This window comes from Lepus europaeus, chromosome 8, assembly GCF_033115175.1.
Source record: "Lepus europaeus isolate LE1 chromosome 8, mLepTim1.pri, whole genome shotgun sequence".
Classification (NCBI taxonomy): domain Eukaryota; kingdom Metazoa; phylum Chordata; class Mammalia; order Lagomorpha; family Leporidae; genus Lepus; species Lepus europaeus.
Window position 1 is genome coordinate 54965435 of NC_084834.1, and position 19475 is coordinate 54984909.

A 19475-nucleotide genomic window follows, 5' to 3' on the forward strand; every position below is an offset into this window, starting at 1 on the left:
TTTTCTATTTGCAAAATGATTCAACTTAGAAAGAAGTAGATGAGACGGGCCGTTCAGCAAGGTCTCCCACCCGCCCTTGCAGACATCACATCACAAAGACTGTGACTCACTCCGCCACACAATTTCTACCCTTCTCGGAGCTTCGCAGATTGTCATGACGAATACCAGTGCATGAAGCTATCTGGGCCACGTCATCGCAGCCCAGAAGGACACCAACAATGGTACCAGACAGTTCTCAGTCCTAATTTGTGAAATGATTCACTAGTTTTAGACTTGAGTAAGAGGGACATGTTGGGGAGTGATTAAAAGATCTGAATATAAGAATTCCCAGGTCTTGAATATTGACTGGAAATACTGACACACTGCTCAATAAATGAAAAGAGAAGCTTCCATAGTAAACAGTCATCCTAACAAATGATCATGTTTCCCCTTCAGTGCTTCCTTGCCATGATGTGAAGCATGTTTGCAGAAGTGCTGCTCCATGCAACTCACCCCTTGTCTGTGCCTCACACTGAATCTTTATAGATTACAGACAGGAGAAATGAGTACTGGCGGACATGAGACAAACGGGACCTGGGTTAGGGTTGGGGTAAGGGTTGGGATAAGGTAGGAAAACAAAGAGGACACTCTTGCTTAAGGAAACGGCCTGGCCAATGACTAAGAGGAGGAGGGTGTGAAGGCAAAGTCAGAAAGGAAGTCTAGACTTGGCTACCACGCTGGTCACCTGTTCAAGTTAACAAAGTATGCAGTGAAGGAGACACACACACCAACAATTAGCTGTGACAACAAGCATTCTGTTCTGTAGAAGACTCCGTCTCAAGGACTAATGGAAAACACAGACACAAACCATTCTGCTGGGGATGGTAAGAGAAAATTTCAGAGAAGACTGCTAAGCTGGCTCTCAAGAAGATTTTTTCTGGGGCCGGTGTCGTGGTGCAGTGGATTAAAGCCCTGGCCTGCAGCGCTGGTCCCCTATGGGCACCAGTTCAAGTCCTGGCTGCTCCACTTCCAATGCAGCTCCCTGCAAATGCACCCTGGGAAAGCAGCAGAGATTGGCCCAAGTCCTTGGAACCCTGCACCCACGTGGGAGACCTGGAAGATTATCCTGGCTCCTGGCTTCAGACAGGCTCAGCTCTGGCAGTCGCGGCCATTAGGGGAGTGAACCAGTAGATGGAAGGCCTCTTTCTGTCTCTCTCTCTCTCTCCATAACTCTTTCAAATAAATAAATCTTTAAGAAAGAAAAAAGATTTTTTTCCTTCACAGATACACACACACACACAATCCAATCAAAATTGGGCAATGGGGGTTGGCATTGTGGAACAGGTTAGGCTGCTGCCTGTTCGACTTCCAATCCAACTCTCTGCTAATGCACATGGGAAAGCAGAAGATGAAAGATCTCTCTCTGCATTTCAAATAAATATTTTTTTTTTAAAAAAAAGGGGAGTAATAGATGTTTCTCAAAAGAAGACATAAAAATGTCCAACAGGTACATGAAACAACGCTCAACACTACCATTATCAGGGAAATGCAAATGGAAACCATAATGAGATACCAATTCACTCCTGTTAGAATGGCTGTTATCAAAAAGGCAAAAGAAGGACCAGCATTGCTACTGCCTGAGATACCAGCATCCCATGTGAGCACAGGTTCAAGTTCCAGTGGCCCACTGTGGCTATATGGGGAATGAACCAGCAGGTGGAAGCTCTGTGTCTCCCTCCCCCTCTTTCTGTAACACTGCCTTTCAAATAAATAAGTATTAAAAAAAAAAAAAGACAAAAGACATCAAGCATTGGCAAGGATGTAAAGGGAACACTTGCCCACTGTGGGTTGGCAGGGGAATTAATAGAGTCACTGTGGAAAACTATACAGAGATTCCACAAAAAATCAAAACTACCATATGATCCAACAACCTCACTACTGGGTATAGATCTGAAAGAAATGAATATGAACATGTCAGTGACATACATGGATCTGGAGGACAACATGCTAAGGGAAATAAGCCAAACACAGAAAGACAAATACTGCATGGCCATACCGATGTGGAATCTGAAGAAAGTTCATCTCCTGGAAGTTGAGGGTGGAAGGGTGATTACCAGAGGCTTGGGAAGAGTGGGGGAAGGCTGGACACCAGGAACCCCAGATACCAACTTACAGTTAGGAGAATAAGTTCTGGTGCACACTAGGTTGTCTATAGATACTGTACTGTTGTATACTGGAAAGCTAGAAGAAAAGATTTTGAATGTTTTCACCACAAAGAAAATGATAAATGTCCAAGGTAGATACATTTACCCTGATTTGAACATTACATTATACCATATAAAGAATTATTAAAACATCACATCATACCCTACATGTACAATTTTTATGTGTTAATTTAAAAAAATAAGATCTTTCCAGAGAAAGGTGAGAATAGGAGGAGGGTATCTGAGAACTGATTATAAGAAGGATTTTTCAAAAACAACGATCATATGAAGAAACAGCAATCATTACAATAGTGATGATTTCTACCAAGCTAGAGGGCTGTCACTTTTTTTTAAATTTTTATTCATATATTTGAAAGGGAGAGCTACAGAGACAGAGACCGATCTGCCACCTACCAGTTCACTCCCTAATCAGTCACAAAAGCCAGGCCTCAGCCAGGCTGAAGCCAGGAGCCTGAAACTCCATCCAGCTCTCCCGGGTGAGTGACAGAGGCCCAAGCACCTGAGCCATCTGCTGCTTTCCCAGGCACATTAGCAGGGAGCTGGTTTAGAAGTGGAGCAGCCGAGACTCATGAGATGCTGTTGTCTCAAGTCGTGACTTAAACCTGCAGCACCACAACGCTGGCTGAAGTTGCAGTGCATCTATCCTTCGAATGGCAGGAAATGCAGAGATGGGGAATCAGGAGAGAGACGGGAAACTGCACATGATCTGCAGGGCAATAAGAGGACGGCAGAGACAGGCAGAGGGCCACACACAGAGCTTCCCAGAATAAAAAAGCCAAAGACCAGAAGAAAGAGAGCAGCGAAACAGAGCTGCATGGGTGAAAGGCGAATCAAGCAGAAATGATGCAACAGACGCCTAGAAGCGCTCCAGAAGTCCGAGGCACTCAACAGGGCCACGTGTTGGAGTGCAGTGACAAACTGGAAAATGCCGTCTGAAGTGCAAACTCTGTTGTTCTCATAAAGACTGACTTAAGTAGAATACTGAGGGCAGATGTCGAGTTTAACAGAGTTAAAAGAAGAAATGGGGCCGGGGAGGGGGGGAGGAGCGGCATTACGTCGCAGCAGGTCAGGCCACCGCGTGTGATGCCAGCATCCCACACGGGCACCACTTTGCGTACCAGCCGCTCCACTTCCACTTTCCAATCCAGGTCCCTGCTAATGCGCCTGGGAAAGCAGCAGAAGACAGCCCATATCCTTGGTCCTCTGTACCCACAGGGAAGATCCGGGTTGGAGTTTCCGGAGTTCCACCTGGCCCAGCCCTTGCAGCCATCTAGGGAGTGAGCCAGTGGATGGAAGATCTCTTCCTCTCTCCCTTTCTCTGTAACTCTGGCTGTCATATAAATACGTAAACATTTTGGAAGAAATAGATGGGACTGAGGAAGGAGGGGAAAGATGGAGAGGGGAGGAGAGGGAAAGGAAAAGAAATGGGGGCAGGTATTTAGCCTGGGGTTAAGACAGCCACATCCCATATCACAGTACCCGAGTTCAGTAGCTGGCTCCACCTCCAGATCCCAGCTTTCTGCTCACACAGGCCCTGTAAGGCAGTAGTGATGACTCAAGTAACTGAGTGCCTTCCACACAACTCTTGGGTTCTACCTAGCTCACTACTGGCCGTTGTGGACATGTGGAGAATAAACCAGCAAATAGGAGTTCTGTGTGTCTCTGCCTCTCTCTCTGCTAATGGCCTAAGAAAATCAGTGGAAAATGGCCCTAGTACTTGGGCCCCTGCTATCCAGGTCGGAGACCCTGATGAACCTCCTGGCTTCAGCCTGGCTCAGCACTGGCTATTATGGCCATTTGGGAAGTACACCAGTAGATGGAAAATCTCTGTGTCTCTTTCTCTCTCTGTAACTCTTTCAAATACATAAATAAACCTTTAAAATAAATAACGTTTGAAAAAAGAAATGAAGTAGATGAACAAAGTACAAGATGTAATACATTACCGACAAAAGAATGAACAATGGGCAGCCTACTGAAGAAATTCTGTATCACACAGTACATGCTAAAAATATCCATGCTTTTAAAGAAATCAGACACAAAAGTTCTATTTTTCCTGAAAAATAGTTTTTTTAAAAAAAAGATTTATTTGAAAGTCAGAGTTACACAGAGAGAGAAGGAGAGGCAGAAAGAGAGAGAGAGAGAGGTCTTCCATCTGCTGGTTCACTCGCCTCAATGGCCAGAGCTGCACCAATCCGAAGCCAGGAACCAGGAGCTTCTTCCATGCCTCCTACCCAGGTGCAAGGGCCCAAGGACTTGGGTCATCTTCCACTGCCTTCCCAGGCCATAGCAGAGAGCTGGATCAGAAGTGGAGCAGCTGGGACTCGAACTGGTGCTCACATGGGATGCTGGCACTGCAGGCCCTGGCTTTGCCTGCTATGCCACAACACCGGCTCCAATAATTCACTTCTCTGTAGACTACACTAAAAGCCAACAGCTAGCCACTAATATTCCCAAATGTTTCCCAAAAATAGCTTTGTGATATATAATTACATTTGAAAGTACCTGTTAGGGCCTGTGCTGTGGTGTAGCACACTAAGCCTTTGCCTGTGGCACCAACATCCCATAGAGGCACCCGTTCATATCCCGGCTGTTCCTCTTCTGATCCAGCTCTCTGCTTATGGCCTGGGAAAATAATAGAAGATGGCCCAAGTGCTTGGACCCCTGCACATATGTGGGAGACCCAAAAGAAGCATCAGGCTTCATTCAGCTCAGCTCTTGCCATTGCAGCCATCCGAGGCGTGAACCAGCAGATGGAAGACCACTCTTTCTGTCTTTCCCTCTCTAACTCCGCCTCTCATATAATTTTTTCTAAATCTGCCACTAGATCAAAAAACATAAATCTTAACCAAGCTTTCCACAGCTTATGATTCATGAATAGTTATTCCACAGGAAGCTTTCTTCAATGGTGAACACTTAGTGAGTACTCCCTGAATGTACTGAGCCCCTTACAATGTCTACAGACATGGAGAAGTCACGTGTCCTGCCCTAAGGCATCGGCATCTTTTCCAAGTGTATAAACTACAACAGAGAATAATTCATTCACTCAGTGTAGCCAAATTCCCTGAAAAAACCTCTTTCTCAGCTAATCTGAACTATAATTACAAATTTTTATTATAAGTGTGTAGCTTAACTATAAATTAAACCAGAATTATTCAACAGTTCAATTATGCAAAGAAAATTACTAATATCCATATACCTTCTCTTTTTAAACTCCAGAATACCCTGAAAACTGATGAACCTTCCTTTTCAGCATTCTATTGGGTAATTCAACTTAGAGGTGAAGTTAATTTGAGGAAGTCAATAGCCCTTTGGAAATACAAATACACACAGACACAGAGTACAGGTTTCTGTAAATGAATGAGTAAGCAGTAAGGATACACCAGTCAAGTCAAAAGTCACCTTGTGCAGAAAAGTGACAGGACAGCTGGGATGAGACACAAGTTAAACACTGACTATTGGCTGTCTGTTGCCTCTGGGCCTTCTACATTTCTTCAGACTAAAAATACCCCACAGGGATTCCAAATGGAATTAGTCTGGCTTCTAAGAGCCAGTCTATGGCTCAATGGGTGAGGTCCCCTGGAAATCACAACGTTTCTTCTCCTATGGCTATAAATAACCTAACTTAGAGGGCCCCCCCCCCCTGGCTATTAGAAGTAGAGTTGGATAGAAACAAGAGAATGTCAAGAGTTGACAATGAAAACATGGTGCCACAAATACATTTTCCAACAAAACAACTAAAATTCTATGTGAATGACCAGTATTTCAGGGGTAGGCACTGTGGCAAAGCAGGTAGAGCCACACTTGTGATGCTGGTATACAATATGGGCGCCAGTTCTCCTGGCTGCTCCACTTCCGATTCAGCTCCTTACTAATGGCCTAGTAGAACAGTGGAAGATGGCCCAAGTGGTTGGGCCCCTGCCACCCATGTGGGAGACCTGGATGAAGCTCCTGGCTCCTGACTCCTGGCTCAGCCCTGGTCACTGCAGCCACTCGAGGAGTGAACCAGCAAACAGAAAATCTTTCTGTGTCTCTCCTTTTCTCTAACCCTGACATTCAAATAAATAAATGTTTTAAAAAAGCAGTATTCCAAACTATTTTACAATCAAGAATTAACTATTTATTGAGTACTGACAAAAAGAATCCCAGATTGCAGAGCAAAGGGAGCGACAAGTTCAAAAACAACACAAGGGGTAGGTATTTAGTCTAGCAGTTAAGATACCCCCATCCCATATCCTAGAACCTGGGTTCAATTCCCAGCTCTGGCTCCTAATTCCAGCTTCTAACTGCTGGGAGGCAGCAGGTGATGCCTCGGGAATTTGGGTCTCTGCTATCCACATGGGAGCCCTGGATTGTATTCCTTTCTCCTGACTCCAGTCCTGCCCCTCGTTGGGCGTTTGGGGAATGAACCAGAAGATGCGAGCTCTGTCTCTCAAATAAATGTTGAAAAACAAAAAAATAAGCAAAAGTAAACGTTTCTGCATGAAACATGACAAAGTTGAGCTCGTGTCCCAGATGTGCTGATTCGCCTTGCTATTTCTTGGTTATAGACTCTTCCCCAGGCTATCCTTCTTACAGATGTGTACTACAGGACAAAGTGGCCCCAGCAGGGTGCGTGGAAAATCAACAAACACGGGAATTGGAAAAACATGGACAGGGCGCATGTGCAGTTACCATCTTGTTGTATAAGCAATGTGTGGTCAGAAAAGAGCAGCTCAGGGGCTCACGCTGTGGCACAGCAGGTTAATCCTCCGCCTGAGGCGCCAGTATCCCATATGGGCGCCAGTTCTAGTCCCAGCTGCTCCTCTTCCAATCTAACTCTCTGCTATGGCCTAGGAAAGCAGTAGAAGACGGCCCAAGTGCTAGGGCCCCTGAATCCACGTGGGAGACTTGGAAGAAGCTCCTGGCTTCAGACTGGCATGGCACCAGCCTCTGTGGCCATTTGGGGAGTGAACCAGAGGAAGGGAAACCTTTCTGTCTCCCCCTCTGTCTGTAACTCTACCTCCCAAATAAATAAAATCTTTTTTTTTTTAATTTGACAGAGTTAGACAGTGAGAGAGAGAGACAGACAGAAAGGTCTTCCCTTCCTTGGTTCACTTCCCAAATGGCTGCTATGGCCAGCGCGCTGCACTGATCTGAAGCCAGGAGCCAGGTGCTTCCTCCTGGTCTCCCACACGCGTGCAGGTGTCTGAACACTTGGGCCATCCTCCACTGCCTTCCCGGGCCACAGCAGAGAGCTGGTCTGGAAGAGGAGCAACCGGGACTAGTACCCGGCGCCCATATGGGATGCCGGCACCATAGGCGGAGGATTAACCAAGTGAGCCATGGCACCGGCCCCATAAATAAAATCTTAAAAAAAAAACACACAAAAACAAAAGAGCAGCTCCAACGGTGTGAGGCCTTAAGCCTCCTTTTCTAACATCACATGATGATTTTGCAGAATCTTTGTGTAGATGAAAAAAGTCAATTATATGCTTATAATATCTAAAGGATGGATGTAATTTTGTTTACTACATCTGCAACATTTTATTTTCACATTAAGCTTTAAAATCATGGCCATCCATGTAAAAAGGCATCACAAATCAAAATGAGAATTCTTAAAACCCAACTGTTACACCATTGTCAGAGTCTAATTACATCATGGCCATCTTATAAACACAGTGAAAGCCCTCAGGGCATGTCAAGAGAGGATGCTGCCTTTCCTAGGCTGAAGTCACTTGGCACCCAGCTCCTCTGAAAGGGCTCTGAAGGTGTGGTAATATCTGTGACTCATGAATTGTCCTTTCCTTGCTGTACCCATTACAGGGCTTCCAGAGTTAAATGAGCTATTAGATTCTGACTTCATTTGTTTACTGCACACAAACAGCATTACAATAAATACTGTCTTGTCAAGGCAAATTAGTGGGTTTCATTTGCTAGATATTACCCAAAAAAAGGTGGGAGGGGGAAGAATCTAGTATCATTAAATCAATGGTTCCATTTACTCAAAGGCAGTGGTTTAAAAAAAAAAAAATAACACCTTTCAAGATTTATTTATTTTTTACTGGGGCCAGGCTGTGGCGCAGCGGGTTAAAGCCCTGCCTGAAGCACCAGCATCCCATATGGGCACCGGTTCTAGTCCTGGCTGTCTACTTCAGATCCAGCTCTTTGCTATGGCCTGGGAAAGCAGTAGAAGATGACCCAAGTACTTGGGTCCCTGCACCCGCATGGGAGACCTGGAAGAAGCTCCTGGCTTCGGATCAGCACAGCTCTCGCCATTGCGGCCATCTGGGGAGTGAACCACCGGATGGAAGACCGACCTCTCTCTCTCTCTCACTCGCCTCTCTATGTGTAACTTTGACTTTCAAATAAATAAATAAATCTTTAAAAAGAAAGATTTATTTACTGGGGGCCGGCACTGTGGCACAGCAGGTAAAGCCGCCCTACAGTGCTGGCATCCCATATGGATGCTGGTTCAAGCCCTGGCTGCTCCACTTCCAATCCAGCTTTCTGCTGTGGCGTGGGAAAGCAGTAGAAGATGGCTCAAGTCCTTGGGCCCCTGCCCCAGCGTGGGAGAGAAGCTCCTGGCTTTGGATCAGCGCAGCTCCGGCTATTGTGGCCATCTGGGGAATGAACCATCAGATGGAAGACCTCTCTCTCCCTCTCTGCCTCTCCTTCTCTCTCTGTGTGTAACTCTTTCAAATAAATAAATCTTTTAAAAGAAAAGATTTATTTATGGGGCTGCTGCTGTGGTGCAGCAGGTTAAAGCCCCAGCTTGCAGTGCCGGCATCCCATATGGGCGCCAGTTTGAGTCTAGGCTGCTCCACTTCCGATCCAGCTCTCTGCTACGGCCTGGGAAAGCAGTGGAAGATGGCCCAGGTCCTTGGGCCCCTGCACCCACGTGGGAAACCCAGAAGAAGCTCCTGGTTCCCGACTTCTGATCTGTGCAGCTCCAGCCATTGCGGCCAACTGGGAAGTGAACCAACAGATGGAAGACCTCTCTCTGCCTCTCCTTCTCTCTCTGTGTAACTGACTTTCAAATAAATAAATCTTTAAAAGAAGCATCTGTAATAAATTTAATGCAAATATATACACAAGCAGCATGCGTTTCAGTTTCCAGGTTCAGCTCCTGTGGTTTGGTATGTGCTGCTTGCGATAAAACACTCCCTTCTGAATGTTTTCACGTGGTTCGTTAACTTCAGGGTATACACTTAATATTACACATGACCCTGGACATTGGAAGAGGCTGCTAGAATATCAGGAGGCCACAAGGCAGATGGGTGTGCGGCGCACACGCTGGAGGGGCAGGCTCGTAACTGCTTTTCACATCTTGCTTTTATCAAGGCTCACACGTGAGGACTGTTCCAGGAACACGACAAAAGGGCCAGGAATTGGGCCCTTTCAAGGGAAAACAATTCAAAAGAATCCCCAGGTGTGAAACAGGCTGGAAAGTCTGTGTTGTCATCTTTTCCTAACATTTTGGGCTCTGGGTTCTGCTGCCCCTCACCTCCCATCCACTCTGCTCTTTATTTCTCCAGAGTTAAAACTGACAGGAGACGCTGGTCGGTTCTGTCTGGTTTGGAAATGGGAGCAGTTGTTACGACATGTCCACACTCTTTTCTTCTATCTTTCCCATGGTCTCCTCCTGGGCTAGGCCAACTTTCAGGGTAAAGTCATGCACCATTTAATAATGGAGATACATTATGAGAAATGACTCATGTGTGAACATCACAGAGTGCGCACACCCCAATCTAGGTAGTAGAAAGTACTACACATAGAAGCTATGACATATACATATGGTAAAGGCTATTGCTCCTGTGTGATGAACAAAACATGCGATTGCATCAAGCACAAGAGAAGATGATACAATCAAGGGAGGAGATAAACACAAGATATATAAAGCTGCTGCCAGGACAACACAGCATTTGTGTCACAGTAAACTTCTCTTTCCCGAAATAATGATAAAAACATCGCGAATACATAAACCAGTAACATAGTCAACTATTATCAAGTACTGGGCACTACACAAGTGTGTGTATGTCATGCTTTTATATGCACTTTAGGTTTACACAGGATTGTTCACACCAGCACCACCAGGAACATGTGAGGAAACGCACTGTGCTATGACATGACGGTGGCCACAGGATCACTAAGTGATTAGAACTTCCCAGGTCCATTATCAGTTTAACGCGATCTATCATTGAACAAAATGTCATGTAGCTAGCACACGGCTGCTTACCTTTAATGTGTAAAAAACAAACAAAAATCATGGCTCAAATTTATGTCTAGGTTGAGCTACACATAAGTGATCTAAATTTGTCATTTTTAGGTTTGTATTCCTGTCAGTCCACTGGCTGGTAAAATGTGTGCTTAAAAAAAAAAATAGTATCCGCAAACTTGGAGTTGTCCTGTTGTTTTGCTCTTCCTGTTCACATCCTGTTTTCCGCTAGTTATAAACTTGACAGAGCTCTCAACCTTAGCACTAATGACATTTGGGATCAGAAAATGTTCCGCTGCGGGTACTACCCAGTGCACTGTAGGACAAGGCACATTCTTGGCCTCCACCCACGGAATGCCAGCAACACTCTTCCAGGTTATGCCAACCAAACACATCTCCGGGATTACCAAACATCCCCTTGGGAGAAAAATCACCCCTATTTGAGAACCGCTGAGTTTATTTAAGATTACAACAACCCTCAGTTGGAAAGAAAAAGTTAACAGCTTTTTTCCACACAGGTAAAAATGCAGTATGCAATTCAGACTATCCCCACTTACCAGCTTCTATGTAGTTCTATTCTAAGGCAAACAGTGTATCAAAAGCTTCAAAGAAACCACAATACAGCAACTACCACAGTGATAAGAGTCTAAGGGGAAGCCCCAAAGATGAACCTAGTCTGGTGGAAGTTCTTCTGAAACATGATTTTAATTAACAGTTGTGATACCAGAAAAGAACAAAACTAATTAGGATAAATGACGGGCACCCTGCCCTAATCAGCTGAGCTAGCCTAGAAGACAATAGCAGAACAAACTTCAAACACAAGGATACTTTGGAGAAATCTACTCAATACAAGGAAACAGACATAGCACTAACCCACATATACAAGCATCTTTTTAGTTTTACTGGATACAATGATAGTTAACAGTTTTAATTACAGCAGGCATGAAGACATTAAAGACCTATATATTTTGCTGCCTGCTATTTTTGAAGCTAATACAAAAATGCACCTCCCATTCCTTGTGTGTGGTTATAAGCTTTCTCCCCCTCCCCCACCACCGAGAGTGAACAGGCATCTTATTAGCATCTTAAAAAAAAAGTCCCCCAAGGCCACCGCCTTGTCGCAGTAGGTTAATCCTCCACCTGTGGCGCCCAGCATCCCATTTGGGCACCGGTTTTAGTCCTGGCTGCTCCTCTTCCAATCCAGCTCTCTGCTATGGCCTGGAAAGCAGTGGAAGACGGCCCAGGTGCTTGGATCCCTGCGCCCACATGGGAGACCAGAGAAGAAGCACCCTTGGGGAGTGAACCAACCTTTCTATCTGTAACTCGACCTCTCAAATTTTTATAAAATCTTAAAAAAAAAAAAAAAAAAAAAAAAAAAAACTACAGCCCTGGGGTGTGCAGGCTCCGGACTCTGCGGGTCTCAGCCTCAAGAAAGTTCAGCATCTCCACCTGGAGCCGGTACAGGAAGGGATGCTGGAACACACGCACAGCTTTTAAAACAGACGTCTTACCTGTTTATTGAATGGTAAGTTCAAAAACATTCAGCCCCCTTTGGACTCGAACTCCATCAGCACACTGCGTGCCCTTCCCTTCCTCTTCTGTCTAGACCAGAGACTTAAACCGTGGCCCCCACATCAGCATCATCTGGGACTTGTTGGAAATGCAAATTTCAGACCCACTCAGCCCTAGGTAATCGGAAACTCACAGGGGTCCATCTCGCAATATTTGTAACAATCCCTCCAGGTGAGTCTCATACACTCCTAAAGTTTGAGAACCTCCGATTTTGGCTCATGTTATCGCTATATCCACCAAAAAAAATTTTTTTTGTAAAAACTACTGCAAGGCAGGTATTGTCCCGACGACATGGGTGGGAAAACCGGCTAACATGCTCACGTTCCCAGAGCTCACAACTGAGATTCATTAAGGTCTTCGTGCTTTTCACTGCTGATGGAAATTAAGGTCTGACACACCTCGTTAACAAAATCCAGGGGGTTTCTTTGGTTTTGGTCTTCCCTTAATTAGGGGGGAAAAACAGAAATGCGTGACAGCAGTGAGCCAGATGCCTGGGGTTCTACTCAGTCGGAGTTAAAGGACAAGACTCTGGAAAAAGTATTTTCCCAAGAACCTCTGATTCCGCAGCCGCCCCTGTCCGTGAGACAGAACGCGTCGGGCCGAGGACCGCGGGGACGCGGGCAGCATCCCAGTCCTCCGCACCGGGCATCCCAGCGGCGACAGGTGGTCTGGGCCGAACAGCCCGCCCAGCCGGACGCCTGCGGCTGCGGGCCCGGTGCGCTGGTTCACCAGGGGAAACTGGCACACCCCAGAGCCAGGGGCCGTCTAACCCGAAACCGCAGCTCGCTGACAGAAGGGGCGAGCGGTGAACCCGAAACCGCCGAGGGCAGCACCGAAAGAAACCACACGTCCCCCGGCTCGAGACGAGGAAAGGGGAGGGGGCGAGCACTCACTGTGCGGGTCGCTCTTCTCCCGGACCCCGTCCACGCGGCCGTCGGGGTGGATACGCAGGAAGAAGCCCCCGTTTTTGCAGTACAGCCGCTTGGGGTCCTTGAAGTGGCCGGGCGGGAAGGCGCCGCTGCCTCCATCCTCCGGCAGGGCGGGCAGCGTGGTGATGCTCCCGGCTGCCATGGCCCCTCCGGAGCCCTGCCGGGGAGCTGGGGGCGCGGGAGCCGCCCGGGGAGATGCCGCCCCGCGAGCCCGGCCCCGGCCTCCGACCCGCTCCGGGGCACGGCCCCGGCCCCGGCCCCCCAGCCTCCCGCCCGGCGGCGCGCGGCCGCGCCCACGGGCCCCCAGCCTCGTGCAGCCCGGCTGCTCCCCTCTAGGCCGGCCCCAGCGCGCGGCCGGGGAGCCGAGGGTCGGGGCGCCTGTCTCCGCGGGCCGCCGCTCTCGGGAGAGGCGCCCGCCCAGCTGCGGCGCCCCAGAGCCGGCTTGAGGCACAGGCACCGCGTCCGCTGCTCTGGCAGCTGTGGGCCGCGGCGTCACATCTTCTACCTCTCCCCACCCGCCAAACCCCGCGCCCGCGGCCCTGCCCCCTCCCTGCGCGCCGCCCCCTACTCGCTCGGCGTTTTCTGGGCCGGCCCGGGAGCCCGGCGCCTGGGCCACAGCACGCACGCGCGCGCGGCAGCGGCCCCCGGGGGCGGCCGGACCTCAGCGGGCCCGCAGGGGTGCGGGGCACGCGCCGGGGGCGGCGGCTCGGGCCTCGCGGTCCCCAGAAGTCGCCCCCGCCCCAACCGCGTCCCGGCTTCCTCTGCACTGCGGAGCTTTCTCTGTGCAACCAGCCGTGACTCAACTTTTAAAAAAGTTAAAGTGCAACATGCTCCCCCATTCTTTTTCCGTGCGCGCGTTGCAAAGCGGAGACACTGTTTCCACCCCAAAGAAGGAGAAAGGGTCGGAAGCCGGGAGGGTTCCGCGTCAGAAGTGGGTTTTGAAAATCTCGCACCACTGAAAGGCCCGAGGAGCGCGTGAGGCGGAAGCTGTTAACCTTAGGAAGGAGGCTGGGATCCTTTACCAGCAAGAGGGGAGCGGATTAGGTTGCCGAAAGGAAAACGATTTCCTGTGCCGACCTCACTTGAATTGGACAACTCGGAAAGATGAGGGTGGACCTCCAATGCTTCCCGAAATGGAAGGGCATTACCGTCCAAGCCTTAGGTTGGCACCGACCCTGGCTAAACTGTTAGCGTTTCTTGGAAGGAGAGTCGTTTCCTGAGAGTCCCACAGTACAAAATTGAAGTGAATGACATTTTGGTAATTTTCAGTAGACGCTATTAGGTACTGCAGATGATTAGCAAAATCCCCCATCCAGAAAGTGTGTGTATATTCAGGGCCTACTATATGCAAAGCATTGCGTCAAGGTAGTGGGAGATACTAAAGGGATCTCACAAAGTGAGGGAGAAAAAGGTAGGAAGGAGGAATAAAGTAAATACCGATGGAAAAATCACAGGGCCACACCAGAACTGTAAATGAGGCTCCGTGACATTTCAAAGGGTGATTCAACTTGGGGGAGAGATGGGAGATTAGGGAAAGCTTCTAGAAGGAATTGTAAGGACACCTTTGGTTTCCATGAGGCCATTTGTTCTTAGTCTTGGAGAGAGCCTGCTATGGTTTGGACACAGTTTGTCTCCCAAAGGTTTTTATGTTGGAAGCTTGGTCCCCAATGGTGGTGGTGGAATCTTTATGTGATGAAGCCTCCTGGAAGGTAATCAGGTCATGGGCGCGCCACCACAGGAATGGATTAATGCAGGCTCTCGGGGAGTGGATTGGTTCCCACCAGTGTGGGTTGTCATAAAGCAAGTTCAGCTGTCTCAGCACACTCTCCTGCTTCCTGCCCTCACACAGGCTCTGGCTGTTCCATGCTGTCTGCCATGTTGTGATGCACTCACTGGCATCTTGCTGTTTGGGCTTTCCTGCCACCAGAATTGTCAGCCAGATGAAATCCCTTGTAAAGCACCCAGCTTTTATATATATATATATATATATATATATATATATATATATATAGCAACATAAAAGGAACTAAGACAGAGCTTTAACCCCAGATGTATATCTAGGAAGTAGGGGTGTGAGAAAATGCTTTTAATCTTTAAAACCAGGCATTTGCTTCTCCCTTCTCTGGGCTGGTGTATGTTTCACACAAAAGGAAATAATATCTTTTCCTCAGCCATTGATAGGTTCATGCCCAAGGACCCTATATCAAAAGGCAGATTGATAAGAGAAACACATACTAATTTAGTTCATATAAATTTTAGGTGACACAGGAGCCTTTGAAAATGAAGACCCAAAGGAACGGGGAAATCTGTGTATTAGGAGAGATCTGATGAGGAAGTGAATAGATATGCAGAAGCATAATTGGACAAAGGAGGTGGGATCTGAGGATAATCAACTGGGGGAGGGGACTAGTCAGGCCCCTTTGCTCAGGTTTCTCTTTGTGTCCGGTGTTTGCTTTTCTCCAGGTATAGGGAAAGCAACTTTCTAATGACGCACCTCAGGGCAAAAGGGTGTGGGAACCTGAGAGAAACCAGCTCTCAAATGCGTTTTCTCAACTGCCAAGGTACCATATTTTGAGGTAGCATCTCCTGAGCTGTCAGTCCTCAGTCCTCTCTCTCCAAAATGGACTAGTTTCTTCTTCGTTGAAAATCCATTGTGGCAAATAGTTCCTTTCCAGGTGATCTCTGTAGATATCCTGGGAAATGCCTAGCACTACAGTAGGACTCACTTGAATTTGTGTCACAGAGCCTGAGTATTCTAAGAGCCAGGGGATAAAATCTGATGGAGCAAAGACAAAAGCCTTAGATCTGTTTTAGTCCCTTGCCTACATGACTGAGAGCAGATCCCAACCCCCTGTATTCTTCCTTAACCAGCTCAACCCTGCCCCAGACTGTTAGCCTAAACCCTCCCAAAAGGCACTACCATCTTAAGAGCTCAGCCTTATTAGCCCAAGCTCTTCCAAGCCCTACCTCTGTCTTACTGGTTCAGCTGTTAACCCAGGCCCTCCCAAGTATCTTCTGCTATATAAGCCCCTAGCTTGTATGAGAACATGCTCTCTCTGCTCTGTGTTTGCTGGGAGAGACCTCCTCTCAGGTTTGTCTCTGAATAAACCTGTTCTGCCTGGGAGTTTGTGGTCTGTCTCCTCTTTGTCTTGCTTTTATATCCTTACAAAATCTAAGTCATAATATGTTTCAGCTACAGTTTCCAGAAATTTGGGGAACAGACAAGGAGTTAACTAGTTCACATGGGTCAGGGTCTTGGGGAACTATATCCCACGTAATTAGCCCATGTTTCCTGCCAAAATCTGGTGGGGAGATATCACAAGAAATATTTAATTCAGCTCTAGGAAAATCCATTTCGCCAAGACCAATAGTGTTAGCGCCAGGAAAAGATCATTAAGATAGTTGTCTCAAGGTCTTAGCCCCTGTACAATATGCACTTTTATATACACACGCCACTGTAATTAGAGGCATTTACTTAGCTCTCAGCTGAACCGTGAACACTCAAGTTACTTACATTGTAAAATAATTATCCAAGTATTTAGAAACTATAAAGGAAAGAGGAAGTTCTCTCACATATCAAGATCTATTACTTTGGAATTAATGAGAATTATTCAGGATCAGGTAATGAAAAGTACAAGGGTTTAATGAGAGCTTGAAAAAAAACCCTCACATATTCTTGGATGCAAACACACTATAAAGTAACTGTGAAATTCTTCTAAGCATATTTAGAAGCTTAAAACCCTCCTAGTTTAAATTTTAACACAATTTTAAGACTCTAAAGCAATATTGAAAATTACATGTGGAAAAATAAACATGAGAATAGCAAATCTTATTTTAAAATTATTATTGTAAGGGCAAGAAAATGTGAAAGAATTGTGGGCCAAATAGATCACTGAATCACTTTAATGGAATGTTGGGTGTTTAGGTTATAGGGTTCTTTGGCGTATCTGTACTTTTCAATGCCTTTGGACACCTTTGTTGTAGATAGTCAGTAACAGATGTGAATTTTGTCTGGTGGAAGGACATTTATTTCCCTTCCCTTCCTATGGAAGAAGCCAGTTATGTATCTATTCATAAATTCATTCCTGTACTGCCTCTAGTTTTATATGCATGATTCTTTCTAACCTGTTGTACTGTCTTACTGGTAGTTCTCTCAACAATTAATGATATAATATATGTATTTAATGAGATATAATTGTATATATGAGATATAAGTGTTCATGTTCACTTTGTATCTGCATGATGGTTGACAGCCGTGATTATACATTTGTAAAAAAAATTTTAAAATAATAAAAATAATGTGAAGAAACTTGGCAGTTCATATATTAGAGGTATAATAAATCTATTACATAAAAACATTATGGAACTAATACATATAATGATTCAAAGAGCAATGCAATCAATAAAATTTCAGATGTACTTCATCTGATTATATAATAAGTTGACCTCAAAATAAAAGTTTGTTAGTACCCCTAAAGTGCTTGTCAAATAATGAAAACTCTTCTGACAAAGAAGAGCTCAGGATCAGATGGCTTGATTGATGAATTATTATTTTTTTTAATTTTTTAAAGATTTTATTTATTTGAGAGAGAGAGTTACAGAGAGACAGAGAGAAAGGTCTTCCCTTCGTTGGTTCACCCCCTGAAGTGGCCAATCCAGCAGAACTAGGCCAATCTGAAGCCAGGAACCAGGTGCTTCCTCCTGGTCTCCCATGCAGATGCAGGGGCCAAGGCACTGGGCCACCCTCCACTGCCTTCCCAGGCCACAGCAGAGAGCTGGACTGCAAGAGGAGCAACCGGGACTAGAACCGGCACTCATATGGGATGCCGTCACCGCAGGCGGAGGATTAACCAAGTGAGCCATGGCATCTGCCCCCTTGATTGATGAATTATACCAAACATTTAAAGAGGATTAATACCACTCACTTACAAACTCATTCAAAAAACAAATGAAAGAAGAGGGGACATTTCCTACCTAATTGAATGAGGTCAGAGATATTCTAACACCAAAACCAAACAAAAATATCACAAGAATAGAAAACTACAGACCAATGTCCCTATGAATATAGATACATAACAAAATACTATCAAATGGATATAGGGTTATATTTATACATCATATCCAGTAGGATTTATCTGAGGAATGCAAGGTTGGTTCAACATAGAAAAATTAGTTGGTGTATCACACTGTATTAATAAAAAAAAAAAAAAGAAAACTACATGATCACTTCAGTAGACATTTGGAAAAACATTTAACAAGGTCCACAATGCTGTTGTCACTAATTTTAAAAAGCCAGCTCAACAAAGTTGGAAAAGAATTTAAAAGTTGGAAAAGACTTAAAATAGTGAAAAACTGGGGATGGCATTGTTGCATAGTGGGTTAAGTCACTGCTTGGCATATCTACATCCCATATTGGAGTGCCAGTCGTTGGAGGCTGGGCTACTCAGCTTCTGATTAAGCTTCCTAAATTAAGCTTAATGTGTCTGGGAGGCAGTGGAAGATGGCCCAAGTGTTTGGGTCCCTGCCCCCCAAATGGAGTTCCTGGTCCAGCCCTGACTATTGCATGCATTCAGGGAGTGAACCAGCAGAGAGACTCATTTTTTTTTTCTCTCCCTACCTCCCATCATACATCCATTCAAATAAATAAATACATCTTTTACAAAATCAATGAGAAACTAAAAGATTTCTTCCTAAGATCAGAAACATAGCAAGGATGCTTGCTCTCACCATTTCTATTAACATTGTCGTAGAGATTCTATAAGGGCAATTAGGCAAGGAATGCAGTAAAGGGTGTCCAGATTGCTAAGGAAGAAGTAAAACTATTTGTAGATAAAATAATCATATATATAGAAAACAATCAATAATCCACAAAGACTGTTAGGGTTAATAAATAAGTTCAAGAAAGTTGTAGGATGCAAGATCAATACGCAGAAAACAGTTGTATTTATACATGCTAGCAAAAAACAATCAAAAATTAGTTTAAGAAAACAATGTACATTAAATGGAATTTCTTTTTTAGAGATATGAGCCTTGAGACCAGCATTATGGCAGAGCAGGTTATGGGATGCTGCCTGCAATGCCAGCATCCCATATGACCACCAGATCAAGTCCCAGCTGCTCCATCTCAGCTCCAGCTCCCTACAAATGTGCCTGGGAAAGCAATGGAAGATGGACAAGGTGCTTGGACCACTACCACTCATGTGGGAGAGTTAGATGGAATTCCAGGATCCTGATTTCAGCCTGGCTCAGCCTTGGTCATTGTGGTCCTTTGGGGAATGAATCAGCAGATGGAAAAATATCTTTTTTCTCTCTCTCCTCTCTCTTTCTCTCTCTCCTCTCTCTCTCTCTCTCTCTCTCTCTCTCTCTCTCTCAACTCTCCCTCTCTCTCTGTAACTATGCCTTTCAAATAAATAATCTTAAAAACTATAAGAAATGTGTACATGTTGTCTTAGCTCATTTTCTGTTTCTTTAACAGCAGATAAGAGACAGAATGGTATATAAAGAGAAAAGGTTTAATCTGGCTCACAGTCCACAAGGCAGTAAAGTCCAAGATGGTGCAGGTGCATCTGCTGAGTG

General features: G+C 45.8%; 1 protein-coding gene across 1 annotated transcript in view; it reads right to left on the bottom strand.

The window, feature by feature from the left end:
• FGF2 (fibroblast growth factor 2) overlaps window positions 1–14211 on the bottom strand; it is a 77817-nt gene extending 63606 nt beyond the window's left edge. The window contains 5 exon segments of the mRNA XM_062198893.1: window positions 12864–13264; window positions 13266–13380; window positions 13383–13506; window positions 13560–13854; window positions 14048–14211. Coding sequence (XP_062054877.1) covers window positions 12864–13264; window positions 13266–13380; window positions 13383–13506; window positions 13560–13854; window positions 14048–14211 — 1099 coding nt within the window.
• Between the last annotated feature and the right edge of the window lie 5264 nt (window positions 14212–19475).